The sequence below is a fragment of the Labeo rohita genome, chromosome 19, assembly GCF_022985175.1.
Source record: "Labeo rohita strain BAU-BD-2019 chromosome 19, IGBB_LRoh.1.0, whole genome shotgun sequence".
Classification (NCBI taxonomy): domain Eukaryota; kingdom Metazoa; phylum Chordata; class Actinopteri; order Cypriniformes; family Cyprinidae; genus Labeo; species Labeo rohita.
The window spans coordinates 26924159-26943365 of NC_066887.1; the positions used below are offsets into that span (position 1 = coordinate 26924159).

General features: G+C 33.9%; 1 protein-coding gene across 2 annotated transcripts in view; it reads left to right on the top strand.

Moving 5' to 3' along the window:
- oxr1b (oxidation resistance 1b) overlaps positions 1 to 19207 on the top strand; it is a 75283-nt gene that overhangs the window by 41420 nt on the left and 14656 nt on the right. For both annotated transcript variants that reach the window (XM_051136355.1, XM_051136356.1), the window contains exons 6-10: positions 2979 to 3095; positions 7599 to 7751; positions 9355 to 9539; positions 11090 to 11763; positions 15085 to 15253. In XM_051136355.1, the coding sequence (XP_050992312.1) occupies positions 2979 to 3095; positions 7599 to 7751; positions 9355 to 9539; positions 11090 to 11763; positions 15085 to 15253 (1298 nt within the window). The remainder of the gene's footprint in view (positions 1 to 2978; positions 3096 to 7598; positions 7752 to 9354; positions 9540 to 11089; positions 11764 to 15084; positions 15254 to 19207) is intronic.

Genomic DNA, 19207 nt, shown 5'->3' on the forward strand with positions numbered 1-19207 from the left:
TTTCACAGTAATGAGCAGAGATATCGCAATCCTCAGGGTAAAAACTGGGACCATTTATAATTGAGAAATAGTCCTCTGAGAAAAAAACCTGGCTTTTATAGAGGAATATAAGTTCTGTTTGTTCAATAAATAGCTCTATTGCTGAGTTGAGTGTTGGAGATCAAACACACTACATGCTTTGATTTATGCTTTTTAATACATATATTTTTTGTCGATGTGTGTTTGATTTAGATCTGTTAGAACAGTTGCTTGTTAAAAGGTGTGAGGAAAAACAGAAATATAACCAAGCTTGAGCCAAGCAGGCCAAAATAGGTGATACATAAAACAAGCCAGACTTTGGCATAAACATCTTGAGGAGCTATTAGAAATGTACTAAAATATTGCATTTGTAGCAGCTGTATTTTATCGTAGGTTGGTGTTTTCCTTTGAATTTTGTGACAAGTAGTAAGAATCAAAAATTGTTTTTCTGCGCAAATAAAGATCTAAGGTCTTTGCATAGAAGTTGTTGCCTATATTAATCTGCTTAGTCTTTCCTTCAACATCCCATAATTCATTTTATTTAATTTAATTTAAAACTACGGGTCTATGAGTCAGTGAGTCCATTTATGAAATGTTTCTCTCCCACTAAAACTCTTAAGAGTTCAGTAGTGATAAGATTATATCTTCAAGAAATTAATTTAATATTTTTTTATTGCACAAAGGATTATATTAACTAGATCTAATCTGAAAATTGAAATGAATTTTTGGATTTCCATTTTTTTTAAGCAGTTTACATTTTTAATATGCAACTGAGAATGGCTGGGTTTTGACAAATTTCGCAATTCAATTCTGATTCAAAAACTTTTGATTCATTTTTTTTTTTTTAATTCAATATTGATTATTTTGGCTATATATCAGGTACAAAAAATCTCTCAACTAATGCTATAAAATATACATGAGTCAGTTGGTACTACATTACTATAATATTAAAATTGACATTGATTTGTATGCACATGCTTAAATGACACCCAATGAAGATTTTATAATAATGAAGTTACAATTACATAATTATATTTCTACTCCACTTCGTTTTTTTAAATGTAAACATTTAAATGGTGGCTCTCATAAAAACTTGACAGATTTATCCACACATAATTAAACATAAAAAAAGGGCAAAAGTTAAAGCTGCAAGCAGTGTTGAAAGGGCCCTTGGCATGTAAAGGTCTTCAGGCCGGAACTTTTATAAAACATGAAGTTTGGTGCAGATTGAACATGGTATGTTTGAGTTAGTGTAAAACAAGTCATTTCCTGTTGCCAGCAGGTGGTGCTATGATTATAACAGAACATTGGCCTTTAGACGTACTCAGACCAGGATTGTTATCGAACATGTGAAGTTTGGGACAGATCAAACTTTGTCAGGCCGCCACGGACACGCCATTTGACGAAAACTCAAGATCTTCAAAATTTAACATGGCAAAGGCCTTTAGAGTAGACCAGGGGTCACCAGACCAGGTCCTGGAGGGCCGGTGTCCCTGCAGAGTTTAGCTCCAACCCTAACCAAACACACCTGAACCAGCTAATCAAGGTCTTGCTAGGTATACTTGAAACTTCCAGGCAGGTGTGTTGAGGAAAGTTGGAGGTAAACTCTGCAGGACACCGGCCCTCCAGGAACAAGTTTGGTGACCCCTGGAGTAGACTGACCAAATATAATGTTAATGTCAATAATTCTTAATGAGGAGTTTGTTTCGAGCGTAAAACATGCCACTTCCGGTTGCCAGCAGGTGTTCAGGACAAGTGTGCCGCACGAGTCCTGAAAAGTGAAGCCAAAGCGTCTCATTTCCCCCAGGTGGCCAGCAGTATACTTCGTAATCCCACCCTCTCCATGTAATCTAAAGGGACGTGAGATGAACTAAATAATCAAATTACACTTCAAATAATTTTTTCCCAAAGGTGGTTTCTGTGATTTGTCATGTTGATGTATGTTCAGGTGTTCGTTTCTATAAAAGGGTTGCCTTTAGGCAGTTATTTAATGCTATAAAAACGTTGGTGTGGTGTCACGATTGTGATCATGCCATTAGGTCTGCGGGAGTTTGGGCAGAACTTTGATACTGCGGCTCCACCTCACGACACTACTGCGCAGACTTGGGCTTTAAATGACGTCATTTACAGCGGCCATACTAAGATGCTTTGGCTTCACTTTTCTACTTTTTTTTTTTTTTATAGAGTCTATGGTTTTTAGTCTACAGACTAAAGTCTACAGACTTCTTGTTGGGTTTTGGACTTTTTGTAGGTATTGGTGTGTTACATATGTCTACTGAATTTCATACACGTACATGAAACATGTCTCGAGGGGCACTTCATTAAAATTTGATAGGTGACGCTACCAAGCCATTTTGCCCCACCCACTTCTGAACACCATATCAGATATAAATTTTCACCACTTTTGGCATGTGTGCAAAGTTTCATGAGTTTTCGAACATGTTTAGGCCCTCCAAAAATGTGATAAATTAGATAAATTTTCTGAGATAAATGTGATGGCACGTGACATTTTATTTGCATGGTGGGTGGGTGGTATTGACGTCTTTCCACGGTTAAAACACTGAGCGATTACATGATACAAGATACGGATTTCAGTAAGCTGTACTCTTTCTTTTAACATACCTTTGGATGTTCATTCATGTTTATTTCATGCTGAAATAGGCACTACAGTGATCTGTTACTCCACATTAAACAGCGCCAAAATGAGATTTATTGTTTGAATACTGTAAAATGGATGGAATTTGAAATCTGAGACTTCTGTTTCATATCAAAAGTAACAAAGCACAAAGCTTATTGCGATTTATTGAATGGGAGGTGCTTTACAATGTTCCGTTCATTAACTGGAAACATTCTAGACTAACTACACTATTAGCCCTTTTAATTTTATTTGGCAAAATGGCATATTCTGTGTGCATGCAAGGTGATTTAAATGCATAAATTCTGTGTGTCTTGCTTTTTAGGTGCTGTATGTCCCTGATCCAGAGTACATCTCCAGTGCGGACAGCTCTCCCTCGCTCAGTCCCATCAGCCCCCTCTCTCCCACCTCTTCAGAGGCTGATCTGGAGAAGGCCACCACAGTAAGTGCCATCTCAATCTTCATCTAAAGCTTTCAGGGGGATTGTAGCAAGAGGACAGGCTTAGACTTGTCCTTTATCATTGTTTTAAATGAAAATGTGGATTTGGATGCCAAGGTCTGATCATTTTAAAGTATTACTCCAGCCCAAATGCATTGTCTCATTTCCATTTCCATTAAATATGGAAAAACTGAAACTCAAGTTGGGTAATCTTTTAGCTCATTGCGATGTATAAGCATATTTTTTTCATGATTTGGAAAAGGGTTGGGGAAATTCAGTAATCCATGTAATAAGTTGGGTTTCATTAAGGGCTGTTGAGTATAATAGGACGACTTATTCAGCTCAAAAACCAGCAAGTTATTAAGTGAAATGGTTTGGAACATGATTTGACACTAATTCAATCTATGTCTTAATTTACGCTGTAGACCATGTAAAGTGCCATGGACTATTACTTTGCATAGCTTGCATTCTTTACATCGTTTCATATATTTTCCATTTATTTTAACCAGCTTTTTAATTTGTAGTCACTGAGCTGAGCCTGTCCAATTAAATTGGGCAAGAGATCCAAATCAATGTCTCAACTCCTTTACATACTTGAAGACATTTTAAAGAACTGCTTTGATCGCTATATATGTACATATTCATTAAAATTCAGCTTGAGTTGATTAGAAGAGATCATACTTTTTGTTTTTTGTCTTGTTGTTTTTGTTTTTTTTTTACTTCGTGTAGTTTTTATGTCTCTTTTTCTTATGTCTACTTTTTCTGGTCTTATTTTATTTGTCTTTTTCATTTTGGTTTTTTCTCATTTTTGTCTCATTTGGTTTTATTTTGTCTTTTGTTTTCTCATTTTTGTCTTTAATTTTGCCTCATTTTATGAATAGTCTCATTTTTTGTCTTGTTTTGTCTTTTGTGTAGTTTTATTTTTTTGTTTGTTTTTGTTTTATTTTGTACTGCTTTTTAATTATTGTTTTAATTTAAGCAAATTTTTTTATTTTGCTTTATTTTTCTTTTTTCTTGTCTTGTCTTTATTTGATTTGTTTTGTTTTGTTTTGTTTTGTTTTGCCTCATTTTGTTTTGATTTTTGTTTTCTTATTTTTTATTTTTTTATTTTTTTTTTTTATTTTGTTCTGTACTGTTTTTTTTGCCTTGTTCTTAGCTTTTTCTTCTCTCGTTTTATTTTAGTTTTTTTTATTTTGGCTTGTTTTTAGCTTTTTCTTCTCTCGTTTTATTTTTTTTATTTTAATTTTTTATTTATTTATTTATTTTTTGGCATTTTGTTTTTTGCCTAATTTTTGGTTTTGTCTCATTTTCTTTTATCCTGTTTTGTTTTGTTTTATATTGCGTCATATTGCCTATTATGTAGAGTATTTTTAATGAGGTACAAAAGGAGAAATACTGAAGAATTTGATGGTTATATTGTCCCTTCGTTTATAATTAATGGGGACTGGAGCTTCAAACCAACACACAAATATATAACTAGCACATAAGACTTGTGCATTATAACTAAAGTTAATATTTTTAATAGGGGAAGTAAAAAAGAAAAGCAAAAAATAGTCAATAAAGGGACAATATAACCATCAAATTCTTCAGTATTTCTCCTTTTGTACCTTATTAAAAATACTCTATGTATTTGCAATGTCATAATGTTGAAAAAATGAAAATTGAAATTGAACTATTTTTTTAGTCTCAAATTGTGTTGCATCCACAAGGTGGTGGCGATGAATTTCCCATTTGGGTACAGCTGTTATTCCTTTATGAAGGCAGAGATTCAAGTAATTGTTGTATTTAGACAGATTGTGTTCCTCCCGGCAATGTTTGTCCCTAGTTGGTGATATTGGATGACAAATAAGAAGGAAGATATCTTTGAGAGATCGCCATGGCTACTTTTGAGCTCCTTTGTCCTTGTGTGTTTTAAGGGTCTTATTTGTGTCCTGGACTGCCGTTTTGAGGTTGCCAAATAGATTGTGTCACCTCTGTTGGATTAGTGTGTGTCCCTGTGTGTAGCTCCGGCTCCATATGGTCATGGATTTACTGGTCATGCTGCCCGTTGCCAGAGAATCAGGGGTACACGCTTGCATTTCCTTATGAGTCATCAATGAATAAAGCATGCACATGCACCCTTGTACAACATTGTACTAACTTCATACGCACCTAGGTATCAGCATGCATCTCACGAATAAGAATGCACCCACAAATCCCTGTAATTTTAATAGCCTGGAGTATTATTGACTGCAGTACCTTTACATTACTTGAAAACACACACTGTCATATGAACATTCATGCAATATTTATGTTTCTCTTATGCATTTCAGCATACTGTTTATACACACACAGTGGAGTGCATCTAAACTGTGCACTCTGTCACAGCAGCCATACATTTATATGGTTGTCTACAGACTGTAGACATGTAATATTAATGTGCTGGGAAAAACATGCTATGCAGTTAAGCGCAGCAGGGGTTAAACATTTTTTTATATTCATGTTTCCCTTAATATTACACTACTGTTCAAAAGTCTGGGATAATGTTTTCAACGAAGTCTCTCGCGCTCATCAAGGTTGCATAATAAAATAAAAATTACTATCATTACTATCATTACTATCAAAATTACCAGCATATTGGAAATGCTCTGTTTATTATTATTTAAATTTAAAACTGTTTCCGTTTTAATATATTTTACAGTGTAATTTATTTCTGTTATTTCTGTTGAATTTTCAGCATCGTACACATGATCCTTCAGAAATCATTCTATTATGATGATTTGCTTATTATTATTATTATTATTATTATTATTATTATTATCATTATTATCATTATTATTATTAGTTTGTACTTTTATATATTAGTTGTAAAAAAGGTTAAGTGGTGTAAAAAGTAAACTAAAGTGAAATATGAAATGAAGTGAAACAATGAAATGAAATAAAATGACATGAAATAAATTGAAATGCGCTGAAATGCAATGAAATAAAATCAAAAGAAATTAAATAAAATAAAATGATGAAATAAAATACAGTAACATGAAGTAAAATGAAATACCATGAAATATAATGAAATAAAATGAAATGATGAAATAAAAAAAATAAAATAACATGAAAAAAACTGAAATACCATGGAGTAAAATGAAATAAAGTAAAATAAAATTAAATAAATTGAAATACCATGAAATGAAATGAAATGAAATGAAATGAAATGAAATAAAATAAAATAATAAAATGAAATAATATAAAATAACATAACATAAAATAAAATTAAATTAAATACAATTATATAGAATAAAATTAAATAAAATATAGCATGAAAAAATATAATAATGAAATGAAATAAAAGAAATGAAATGAAATAATTAAATGAAATAAAGTAATGAAATAATATGAAATAAATGAACATGAAATTAAAAAAATGAGATGGAAAAAATAAAATAAAATTAAATAACATTAAATAAAATAACATGAAAAGGAATAATGAAATAAAAAATCAATAAAATGAAATTAAATAATATGAAATGAAATAAAACAAAAATATTGAAATTGTAATGATGATTATTTTCGTCACCCTCATGTCATTCCTAACCTTTATGGCTTTGTGTTTTAAAGCACAGATGTTTTGTAGAATTTCCAAACTGCTTTTGATAATGAATATAAATGTGGCCGTCTGCTCTCAAATCTTATGTTTTGCACATTAATTTTTTCCAGCCTGACAGTCCTCATTTACATGTTCAGTACAAGGAAAAAGGTTACAGGTTAGAAATAACATGAAAGATAATAAACCATTTTTTTTAAAACGTGCTACTCATAGCCCATCTGCTGCAGTTTACATATGAGCAGCTTTTATTTATTTATTTATTTATTATACACAAGTTGGTAGGCTGCTTTTAAAGATGTATACCTGATTCTTGGCATGTCCAGTAAACAACCTGGTTTTGTTTAATTAGTATTAAATGAGCGTGGGATGTTTGTTTGTCAAGTATAAGATGTCTCAGTGTGTCTGTGTTTCACAGTTCTCTGTTTGAGAAGTTGGAATGCATTGGGCGAGGAGTATCTGAAAATGTGATTTTTAAACTCCAGGGGTTTCAGCTTGTTCGCATTTCAGCTCAGGATTCTGCTGCAATGCATGCGACATTTTGTAAAGCTGAAAGTAACTTTTTCTGATCATTAGATTTGTATTGGTGTGTCAGCAGCGAGTTTCAGTGAGCAGTGACTTTCTTTTTCTTGTCCTGTAATGAGCTCTCGCACACGCAAAGATGCTGACAGTCACTCAACCTGTGCTGCATCATGTTAGGAAACTTGCCTCTGTCTCCTTGGTTTCCGCCTGTCAGCTTTCTTACAGCAGAGAGCCCTCGAGGGATTTACCTTATGCCTTAATGGGTTGTTATTTCCAAGCCTCCTTGTTATGATGAGTGTGTGTGTGGGTGTAAGTGTTCATAAGCTCAGGGTTGGGCCGCATTCAGTGTGATGTGGCGAGGGCTACCGCTGATTGAGCTGTTTCTCACTCAAACTTCATCCCAACAGGATTCAGATGATGTCCATCGGAGACACAGCACCCCCGGAATCGGTCACGGCCCTCCTCGACCAGCCAGAGTGGTGTCATCCACCTCAGAGGAGGAAGAGGCGCTTACAGAAAAGTTCCTTAAAATGAACTGCAAATACATCACGGATGGCAAGGTAAATTTCAAAGGAGTAAAAGTTTCAAATCTGTTAGTCAGGTGCACAGATTTCCAGATTTTTAATAGTCTGGAAGTCAAGTCATTTTTCCCATGTACTGGGATGTTGCAGTGAATGTTTTTGTGGAGAAACTTGTGAACTTGAACTTGACATGAAAATATTTTAAATGTTTGTTTAGAAAATTCATAATTAGTCTGCTGTTTTATTTTAATTTAGATAATGTTGTTAACTGTTACACTATTCTTTTATAATATTTATGAACATTTATAATTGGTTTGTATTTGATTTATAGTTTAGTTTAATTTTAAATTAAACATTTATTTGTTTTATGTGCTTGTCATGTTATTAGAATTTTTTTTTCAAATATTTCTTTTTGAATATTTAATATTCCATTTTTAGCTTTAATTAGTTGTATTATTTCAGAATTAGTTTTTGTAATTTTAGTACTTGTATATAAAATATTTATTTATTTATTTATTTATTGACCAAAAGTGACTGTAAAGACTTTTATATTGTTACAACTTGAACTTTCTATGTATTAAATAATCCTGAAAAAAAAACAAAAATATATAGAAATATATAACATATAGAGTAGCTGTTTTAAACTTTGATACAATTGATGAAAAAATGTTTTAAACATGTATTTCAATCGCAAACTTACTTTAGATTGTAATAATATCAAACAGTATTGCTGGGTTTTTTATTTGAATTTTGAATCAAATAAATGCAGCCTTGGCGAGCGTTATATAATAATTTAAAAAAAATACAATTAAAAAATTATAATTATAAATTATGCATCACTTGAAAGCTAAATAAGCTTTCCATTGATGTATGGATTGTTGTGATAGGGCAATATTTGACCAAGATAACCCTTTTTTAAAATTTATGGAATCTGAGGGTGCAAAAAAATTAAAATTAATGAGAAAATCGCCTTTAAAGTTGTCCAAATGAAGTTCTTAATAATGCATATTACTAATCAAAAATTAATTTTTTTTTTTAAAGTTATTTACAGTAGGAATTTTACAAAATATCTTCACGGAACATGATCTTTACTTAATTTCCTAATGATTTTTGGCATAAAAGAAAAATCAATCATTTTGATCACCCATACAATGCATTTTTAGCTATTGCTACAAATATACTCCAGCGAATTAAGACTGGTTTTGTGGTCCAGGGTCACATATATATACACTGCAAAATTATTCTATGTAAATATTTCACTTTATTTGCAGAGTTATGTTTGTGGAAAATATGGTACTTGTTACATTTGGATGGATGAAAAATGAGGTTTTTACAGAATTTTTACAGTATTTTAAAAGCAAAATTCTCATATAAACTATTTTTCTATGCTAATCTCTTACTGTAATATCACTGATTTACCCATAAACAGCACATGAAAACAAAACTAAAGGCTTGGCTGCTTGCATTTCATGTCGATCTCTTCCTGCCTAAGTGGGCGTTTTGAAGCCAGAATAATCAATGTACAATAACAAGTACAATATGTTCTGTCTTTACTCTTGCATGGCCAGACTTGATTATCACGGCGGTGTATGGTCCACTGAGGTTTTATTGCCATCTTCCTCATCTGTTCTCTGGCTTTCAGGGTATAGTAAGTGGTGTTCTCTTGGTCACCCCAAACAACATTATGTTTGACCCTCATAAGTCCGACCGGCTGGTGCAGGAGCGAGGATGTGAGGAGTACGGGATCATGTGCCCGCTGGAGGAGGTGCAGTCTGCAGCCATGTGCAGGGAAATCACAGACATCAGGGTCCGAGAGTTTGTGCCACCGTAAGTTGCTTTAGGCAGCGTTGCCAAGTCTGTAGTTTTTCTGTGGAATTGGGCTACTTTAACACTGTTGCTGTTGAGTTGTTTTTCTTGTCCACGGGTTGAAGCAACCCTAATAACGTGATATTTGGCCCCTGGAAAGCTAATTTTACCCAGGGAATCCTGCCAAAAAACATGTATTTTACCCTCAGAGCGCAGAAACGGCTTTTTAAGCTAGTTTTGAATTGGGTGGGTTTTGTTGTGAAAAACTGGCAACCCTGACTGTAGGCCTAAGGTACTTAGAGATAGCTCAACCGAAAATGAAAATTGTCATGTCTGTCAACAGTTTTTGGTCACCACTCACTTAAGTCAATATGGACCAGAAACTATTTGAACATCTTAGAGCAGAGCTCTCAAACTCAATTCCTGGAGGGCCGCAGCTCTGCAGAGTTTAGCTCCAACCAGCTCCAACTCACACCTGCTTGGAAGTTTCTACTAATCCTGAAGACCTTGATTAGCTGGATCAGGTGTGTTTGATTAGGGTTGGAGCTAAACTGTGCAGAGCTTTGGCCCTTCAGGAATTGAGTTTGAGACCAATGTCTTAAAGGATCAGTTCACTTCCAGAAAAAAAAAAATCCCTAATAATTTACTCACCACCATCTGGTCATCTAAGATGTTCATGTCTTTCTTCAGTTGAAAAGAAATTAAGGTTTTTGAGGAAGACATTTCAGGGTTTTCCTCCATATAATGAACTTCAATGGTGGCCAAAGGGTTGAAGGTCCAAAATGCAGTTTCAGTGCAGCTTCAAATGGCTCTACACGATCCCAGGTGAGGAATAAGTGTCTTATCTAGTGAAACGATCTGCTATTTTCTAAAAAATAAAAGGTATATACCTTAACCACAAATGCTTGTCTTGCACTAGCTTGAATTCACACATTATGTAGTCACGTTGGAAAGGTCACGCGCGGTTAGTTCTTCATCTGTGTGCTCCGATTCAAAAAGGTAGGATAGGGCGAAAAACTCCATTTCATTTTCTCCTTCAACTTCAGAATCATCTAACATTGTTTTACCTTTTTTGTAAATGGATTTTGACTTTTTTTGCATGTTTGCTTTATAAACACATTGGGTTGGTTTTTCTGCCTTCGTCAAGTGTGACCTTTGCAACGTGATTACATAATGCGTGAAGTCAAGCTAGTGCAAAATGAGCATTTGTGGTCAAAAAGTATGTAAATTTAAAAAAAATTCTTTTAGAAAATGACTAATCGTTTCACTAGATAATACCCTTATTTTTCGGCTGGGATTGTGTAGAGCCCTTTAAAGCTGCACTGAAATGGCAATTTGGATCTTCAACCCATTGACTCCCATTGAAGTCCATAATATGGAGAAACATTTTTCTCAAAAACCTTAATTTCTTTTCGACTGAAGAAGGACAAGAACATCTTGGATGCCATGGGTGTGAGTAAATTATCAGGAATTTTTTATTTTGGAAGTGAACTAATTGTTTAATTTGGAAATGCATGACTTTTTAAATGACACATGATTCATACTCATACATACATTTTTGGTCAATCCAGAGATCTGGAGCTAGAGCCTACTGTAAGTGAGGTAAGCCATCTCAAGAGGGCACCACGTCTCAACGCAGCCGACGCGGCACACCGAATCCGTGAAACGGGCAACGACAGTGCCAGTACGGCCCCTCGTAGCACAGAAGCTTCCCTGTCTGAAGATGTTTTTACAGAGTCAGAACTTTCACCAGTTCGTGATGATATCCTCGCAACATCTTCCGACGAGCTGCAGCAGATTAAGTCCTCTGGTGCATCTTCTGAATCTGTGCAAACAATCAACCAGGCCGCCACAGCCGCTGAAGAGCCTTTAATGGCTGACAAAAAGGAAGTAAAAGAAGCTGTACGAAATACAGAAACAGAAGGAAGAGGATGGAGGGATAGTGGCATCGAACAGAGTCTGAATACTACAGATTTATCCAGTGAGGTTGTGGCTGAGAATGTTCTGGAGAATGTTACAAAGGACCAGCCTGCGGATGAGGCCAAATCACGAACCACATCTGAGTCGCTTTGTTCGGACACTGTGGCTGTTGAGGATTTTGCAAAAGCCCATGAGACACAGAAAGGCATGGAAGCTCAGACTATGCAGTCGATCAGTGAAATGAAGGAAGGAGAACAAGGGATGTCCAATGACTTCACACCAGCTAATGAGAGTGGAGCAGATGAGGGACAGAGTACAGAGGAAGGTAACCTACTGTTAACACACTTGGTAATGTCAACATGAAATTAAACTTGACCCTGTTTGCTTTGTTAACACAAGTTTGTGGTCTTTTTGAACTTGATTCATCAATTACGTGTAATTTACAATAATGTTTAAAAAGTTCAGGGTCAGTAAGATTTTTTTCTAAATGCACAGTGTAGCACTGAAACCCTATTGTAATTGTTAGAATGGCCAAGGATCAGCATTCTCTAGCTAAAACTGATTGGGTAGATTAAACTGTAAATCATAGAGACTTGTAATTTGGAGGTTATGGTAGTACTTACAGAGTCTACAACGTCATCAAGGCTCGTCCCAATCAGGCTGACGGTGCCGCTACATCGATCAAGAGTACGAAATCACTCATACCTCCTAAACCAGGGGTGCCCAAACTTGGTCCTGGAGGGCTGGTGTCCTGCAAAGTCTAGATCCAACTCCAATTAGGCACACCTGAACTAGCTAATCAAGCTCTTATTAGGCACACTAGAAATTTCCCAGCAGGTTTTGAGGAAAGTTGGAGCTGGACACCGGCCCTCCAGAACTAAGTTTGGGCACCCCTGTCCTAAACCATTAGTCCTAGGTTTTTCACCCAATAGCAATCAAACCAGTGTAGAAATATTCTCTGGAGAGTGAATATCAATGATTATCAAAAAAAGGTCAACTTTAAAATCACTGTTGTGATTAGGCGGCAAAAAGTGGGGGAGTGGCATTTAAAAACACCCATAACTCTTGAATGGAGAGAGATATTTTTGCCCAACTTGTAACACGTATGTAAGAGCACAATCTGAGATCACAGTAAAAAACAATGGATTTTGGCTTTTTGGTGGTGCAAAAAAAATAAAAAAATTAAACTGCTGTACCCTGGTGAAAAAACCAGCATATGCTGGTTAGGTATGTTTTGATGCTGGTTTATGCTGGTCCTTTGCTGGTTTAAGCTGGTCCTTTGCTGATTTATGCTGGTCCTTTGCTGGTTTATGCTGGTCATGTTGCTGGTCAAGGACCAGCTTAAACCAGCAAAGGACCAGCTTAAACCAACATCAAAACATACCTACCAGCATATGCTGTTTTTTTTCACCAGGGTAACTACACAACCGTTAGTGTGTTTGACTTGAAAATAGGAGGCTGATTGGAATGAAACTTGCTGGGCATGTTTGACACTAGAAAAGAAAGAAAAGAAAAAAAAAAATTCAAAAGAAATCGGCCTCTAGATGGCGCTAACAAGTTTTATGCCTCTGTAATCACGTGGTGTTTCATCCACATCCACACAATATTCATATCATTTGATAGATCTCCTCATACTGAGCAACTTTTCCTGAAGAACCACTGCTATCAATCAAATCATTCATTAAATATTCTAGATTATGTTAAAAAAACTACTTTTGTGAACTAGTCCTAGGTTTTTCACCTAATCAGAACCAAACCAGTGTAGAAATATTCTCTGGAGAGTGAATATCAATAATCATCAAAAAAGGTTGAACTTTAAAATCACCGGCGTGACTGGACGCCAAAAAGGGGAGTGCGGCATGTATGTAAGAGCACAATCTGAGATTGCAGAACATAAAAAAAACCCTTAAAATGGCTATAACTATGCAACCGTTAGTCAGATTGACTTGAAAATTGGTGCAAAAAAATTTGAACTCTAAAATCACTGTCGTGATTGGATGTCAAAAAGGGGGGGCAAGCGGCATTTACTAAAACACCCATAACTCTTGAATGGAGAGGGATATTTTCACGCAACTCGTAACAGAATGTAAGTGCACAATCTAAAATTGCAGTTAAAAAAAACGTGTATTTTGGCTTCTTGGTGGTGCAAAAAAACCCCTTGAAAATTGGTGTGCTGTCCTTGTCCAAAAGGCCACAGGTATCTATGGTATCTATATTCTCGTCCAAAAACATGGCCGAACATTGTTCATGGCCAGTGAATTTTGAGCACCTATTAGAATTTCGAATTTTGATAATCTATTAGACAAGGTTAACGGAGGCTGATTGGAATGAAACTCGGTGGGCATGCTTGACTCAGGGCCCTAGAGGTCTGTAAGAATTTTGGGTAGCTCTATCAGGGTCATTCAGAAAAGGGGAATGTCCAAAAATACGCAAAAGCCTATAAATCCTAAACAAAAGCTCAAAACTTTATGAAACTTGGTGAGCACATGCAGCATATGATTCTAAAGAAGCATACCAGACCTTCTTTAGAGATCAGACTATGGGTGGCACTGTAACAGCCACAAACCTAATTTCTATGGTAAATTACCTGGAATTGCCAGAAATGCTCTGTTTAATCATTGATTTAGTTGGTTAGAAGTCTTTAATGTCTTTTTTCATATGTGCTAAAATGCCTTAAAGCACTTGAACCCTGGTAAATACTGCTATGTTTTTGAAAAAGTCTCTTATGCTCACAATGACTGTATTTATTTGATGAAAATATAGTAAAAACAGTAATATTGTGAAATGTTACGATTTAAATGAGTAAATAAGTAAAAAAGTAATAGCGGTGGGGGTAAAAAAAAAACGATTCACATGAATCACGATTCAGTTTTCGAGCAATTCATATTGTTTCCCAAACTTCAAAAATCAATTTTCTAGTTGATACTCTGATAGGAAACACTGATTTCATAAGTCAGGACAAAAAATTTGATTAAAAATCATGAACCAATTTTTAATCAATATTAATCGAATCGTAAGATACCAAAAGATTCCCATCCTTAATAAGTAGCTTTAACATGTGGATACATAAAAATGTTATTGACAGTGGAAAAAACACTCACAAGTGGGTGCTGAAAGAATAAAATCAAGTCCCATTCTGCTTTTTCTTCTGAATATCCTTTTACTCTGAACTGAAAATAGAAAAATGCTAGTAAAATGGGTTGCAATTTCATGTTGACTTTAAGCTTATTTCTCATCGTAGCGCTCATTCCCAAAGGTAATGCTTATATAAAAGATATCCAATCCCTGATGACATAACAGAAGTTACAAATATATTGAGGTGTCAGCCTACATATGATCCTGCTGTATCACTGCTGCAGTCTAATGAGGATGTAGCCCTAAAAATAAACCGAAAGACACATTTTCTGTTAGTCATGCTGGATCGGTTGTAGATCTGCAGATTTAATTTGCTCTATTTATTTATTTCTCCGCAGCACACTAACAGCATCATCTCACTCAACATGACAGCTTATTAAGCATGTGTTGTATCCGGCATGCATAAATATGCTATAAATTAGTAATAATAGGATGCAAGATTAAGGATTTAATTTTATATGCTGACATAACTGAAAAACAGGCGCTTTGTGCCGTTTGTTTCCTGTCCCAGTTGTGCCAGGGCCCAAAGGCAAGGAGAAGTCCAAGTCGCACAAGTTCCTGTGTCTGCGGGTTGGCAGAGCCATGCGGAAGACTTTTGTTTCCCACGCCAGTGCCTCCATGCAGCAGTACGCCCAAAGAGACAGGAAGCACGAGTACTGGTTCGCTGTTCCTTCTGAGAGGTCAGTGCTATTCCCAGTTTGGCTGAACTCCACTTTAAATGTCAGCTTCCTGTACTGCTAAAATGGAATTGTTTACTGATCCTGGCCCAGGTGTAGTATGTACTTTACCTTGAGATGTGCAGTCCAGTGAATTTTTGCTTTATTAGGGATTCTTGCCAAGATTATTGATTATACCTAATTTTAGGGATTTGAACAAATGTAATTACTCAAAACCAGTAAACTTCAAAACCATAAAAAATTATTGTATCAGAATTATTATATGCTTAATATACATTTAATTATAGAATTCCCATCTATAATGTATATTAAGTATAAAATAATTTATGTATTTTTAACACTACTGTTCAAATGTTTGTTGGTTTCAACATGATTTTCTTGTAAGAAATCGATACTTTTAATCAGCAAGGATGCATTATATTGATCCAAAGTTGCAGTAAAGACATGTATAATGTTACTGAAGCTTTGTTTCAAATAAATGCTGTTCTTCTGAACTTTCTATTCATCAAAAAAGCCTAAAAAATGTATCACCACTTCCACAAAAATATTAAGCACCACAACTGTTTTCAACATGGACAATAATAAGAAATGTTTCTTGAGTAGCAAATCAGCATATATGAAAGATTTCTGAATGATCATGTGACACTGAAGACTGGAGTAATGATGCTGAAAATTCAGCTTTGCATCACCGGTTTAAATTTACATTTTAACATCTATCAAAATAGAACGATGTTACTAACATTATGATCAAATAAATTCAGTGTTAATAAATGTTAGAGATTTTCAAAAACATAAAAAACCTTACCGACCCTAAACTTTTAAACATAAGTGTAATTTTTAAGAAAAACTAAAATAAAAATATAAATATCATTTTATAATACAAAAAAAAAAAATAGGTCTCTAAAAAAATAATAAAAAAAGTCTCTTATAATAAATAAAAAAAGTATTTTAATATATTTTTTTTACTCTTATATTTGTTTTTGTTTTTTTGTTTTTGTTTTTTTAGATTTTTTATTTATTTATTTTTTTTTTAAGTTTGGTATCAAGAAGATTTTTTAAGTGTTTTTTTTTTTTTTTTTTTTTTTTTTTTTTAATTCTCTTATCCTCATCAAGGCTGCATTTACTTGATCAAAATACAGAGGAAAAATGTAATATTGCGAAATATTATTACAATTTTAAAAATAATGGATTTCTATTTTAATATATTTTAAAATTTAATTAATTCCTATGATACAAAACTACTTTTTAATTTTAATCAGCTATGTGATTTCTGATTTCTGGAGTCATGATGCTGAAAATTCAGCTTTGCATCACCGGTATAAATTACATTTTATCTAATTTATCTAATTTATCTGTTCAGATAGAAAGATATTATTTTAAATATTTCACAATATTACTAACATTATGATCAAATAAAAGCAGTGTTAATAACCATTAGAGACTTTCAAAAACATTAAAAAAAAAAACTTACCAATCCTAAACTTTTAAACATAAGTGTAATTTTTAAGAAAAACTTAAATTTTTAAATTTTTAAGAAAAAAATTTATTTTATTTTATTTTGTTTTGTTTTGTATAAGCATTTACCTACACTGCTGTTCAGAAGTTTGGGATCAGGACGATTTTTAATAAGAATTCTCTTATCTTCATCAAGGCTGCATTTACTTGATCAAAAATACAGAAAATAAAATGGTAATATTGTGAAATATTATAACAATTTAAAATAATGGATTTCTATTTTAATATATTTTAAAATATAATTTATTCCTTTGATACAAAACTGATTTTTAATCAGCCATTACCCCAGTCTTCAGTGTCACATTATCTTTCAGAAATCATTCTAATATGCTGATTTATTACTTTTATTATCAGTGCTTTTATTTATTTTTTATTTTTTGGAACTTGTGATTCTTTTTTTCAGGATTCTTTGATGAATAAAAAATAAAAAAGAACAGCATTTATTTAAAAAAAAAAAAATCTTCTCTAACAATATAAGTCATTGCTGTCACTTTTTATCAATTTAACACATCCTTACTGAATAAAAGTATTAATTTATTTCAAAAAAAGAATAAAATTTATTGACCACAAACTTTGAATGGTAGTGTGTATTGTTACAAAAGATTTCTATTTAAAATAAACGCTGTTCTTTCTAACTTTGTTTATTAAAAAATCCTGAAAAAAAAGTATCACAGGTTTCAAAAAAAAAAATTTAGTTAATATTTAAAATTTAAAATTAAGCAGCACAACTGTTTTTTAAACATTGGGTAAAAAATCAGCATATTAGAATGATTCCTGAAGGATCATGTGACATGGATGTGACATGGAAGACTGAATGCTAAAAATTCAGCTTTTCATCTCAGGAATAAATTGCATTGAAATAATATTTTACAGTATTGATGTTTTTTCTGGATTTTTGATCAAATAAATGCAGCCTTGATGAGCATAAGAAACTACTTTAAAAAAAAAAAAAAAAAAAAAACATTAAAAATCAGTGTACATGAATCTGCTAGGTTATCCAATGTCAATCCTTAGTCTCGGTTTGGAACCAGATCAATCTGGTGCCACTAGAAATGACTGCGACTAATTGCCTGACCTACTAATCTGAATGTTCAAAAGCAAAGCTTTATGTAATCCGTCACAGAATCTGTTACTTCTGCATAATACAGCTATTCAGCCACAGTCAGACAGATTAAAAGAGATTTGCATGCTCCATATGTGTGTTTTCATCTCCAAACTGAATTATGCATGGATCAATGTTTCTTTTCTTTTTTTAAACTTCCCCTGGAGCAATAAATCAACATAATTAGCTAAAACTACTTTATCTCTAACAGATGACAGTCTGTAATGTGAATCCATATTTATGAACATGACAGATCATTTAAAATCGAACAGGACGTCTGAAAAATCACTTTGTACTGCATAAAAACGGTCTTTCTCTCTAAAGGATAACTTCACCCTATAGTTTGCTGACATTTCCGCTCATCGAGTTATGGTGCTTATGTACAGTAACTTGTTTTGTATGCATGTATGCATCAGTAGTTCACAAATGATTTATGACCTCCATCTTGACCTGTTAAGCTCACGCAAACAGTGTCAGAGTGGCATCTGTGAAAATCCGTCTCATTATGTATCAAAGATGTGGCTATGGGAAGGGCAGCACGGATAACTGCTCTACTGTTGTCTGACCCAATTTGGTGGCCAGTCGCATGACCGTTTTGAGCTGTGACAATGGTCCATTTTGTCATTTCGGAACTGTAAAGAGAACATCACCCATGTTAGCTGGTGCTTGGGTGCGTGTGTACTTCTCATAGCCTGTAAGCTCTGCCACATGTCCCCAGGAGTCACCTGGATCGCATCCAAATCTCTCCATGACCCGGTCATCGTGTGTATACAGTATATGTGTGTCCTAGCTTGTGCCTGTCTGTATGTATGTGTGTTTTTAAGGCTGCGGTTCTTTGTAAATAATCTCTTAACATCAGGGCCAGCAAGACTACAGGACAGGGTTTCATCACTGTCAACATGCTGTAATCACCTGTAAGTTGCTGCTGACATAGATCATTATAAATTGATTGGAGCAATCTGGGAAAGTGGTATATCAGACTACAGTCATGCACTGTGGTTGATTTAGATGTTGGTATAGACCTGGAGCCTATATTAGGTATATAATTTCCTATACAAAACATTTGTTTGATAATGTATGTGTAAGTTATGTCTCTTTATACAAGGTGCCTACACTTTCTGACCACTGAAATATAAGCAACACACAAAAAAAATTACACTATAGAAATTAGAGTTTTCCATAAATGTTGTTGTTGTTGTTGTTGTTATTATTATTATTATTATTATTATTATTATTACAGAAAGCCTGTCTACAAGTTGACTTCCAAAATATGAAAGTAAAGTTCTTAGCAACAGAATATTTATCATGAAAAAAAAAAATTATGCAAGACTTTTTGTCCA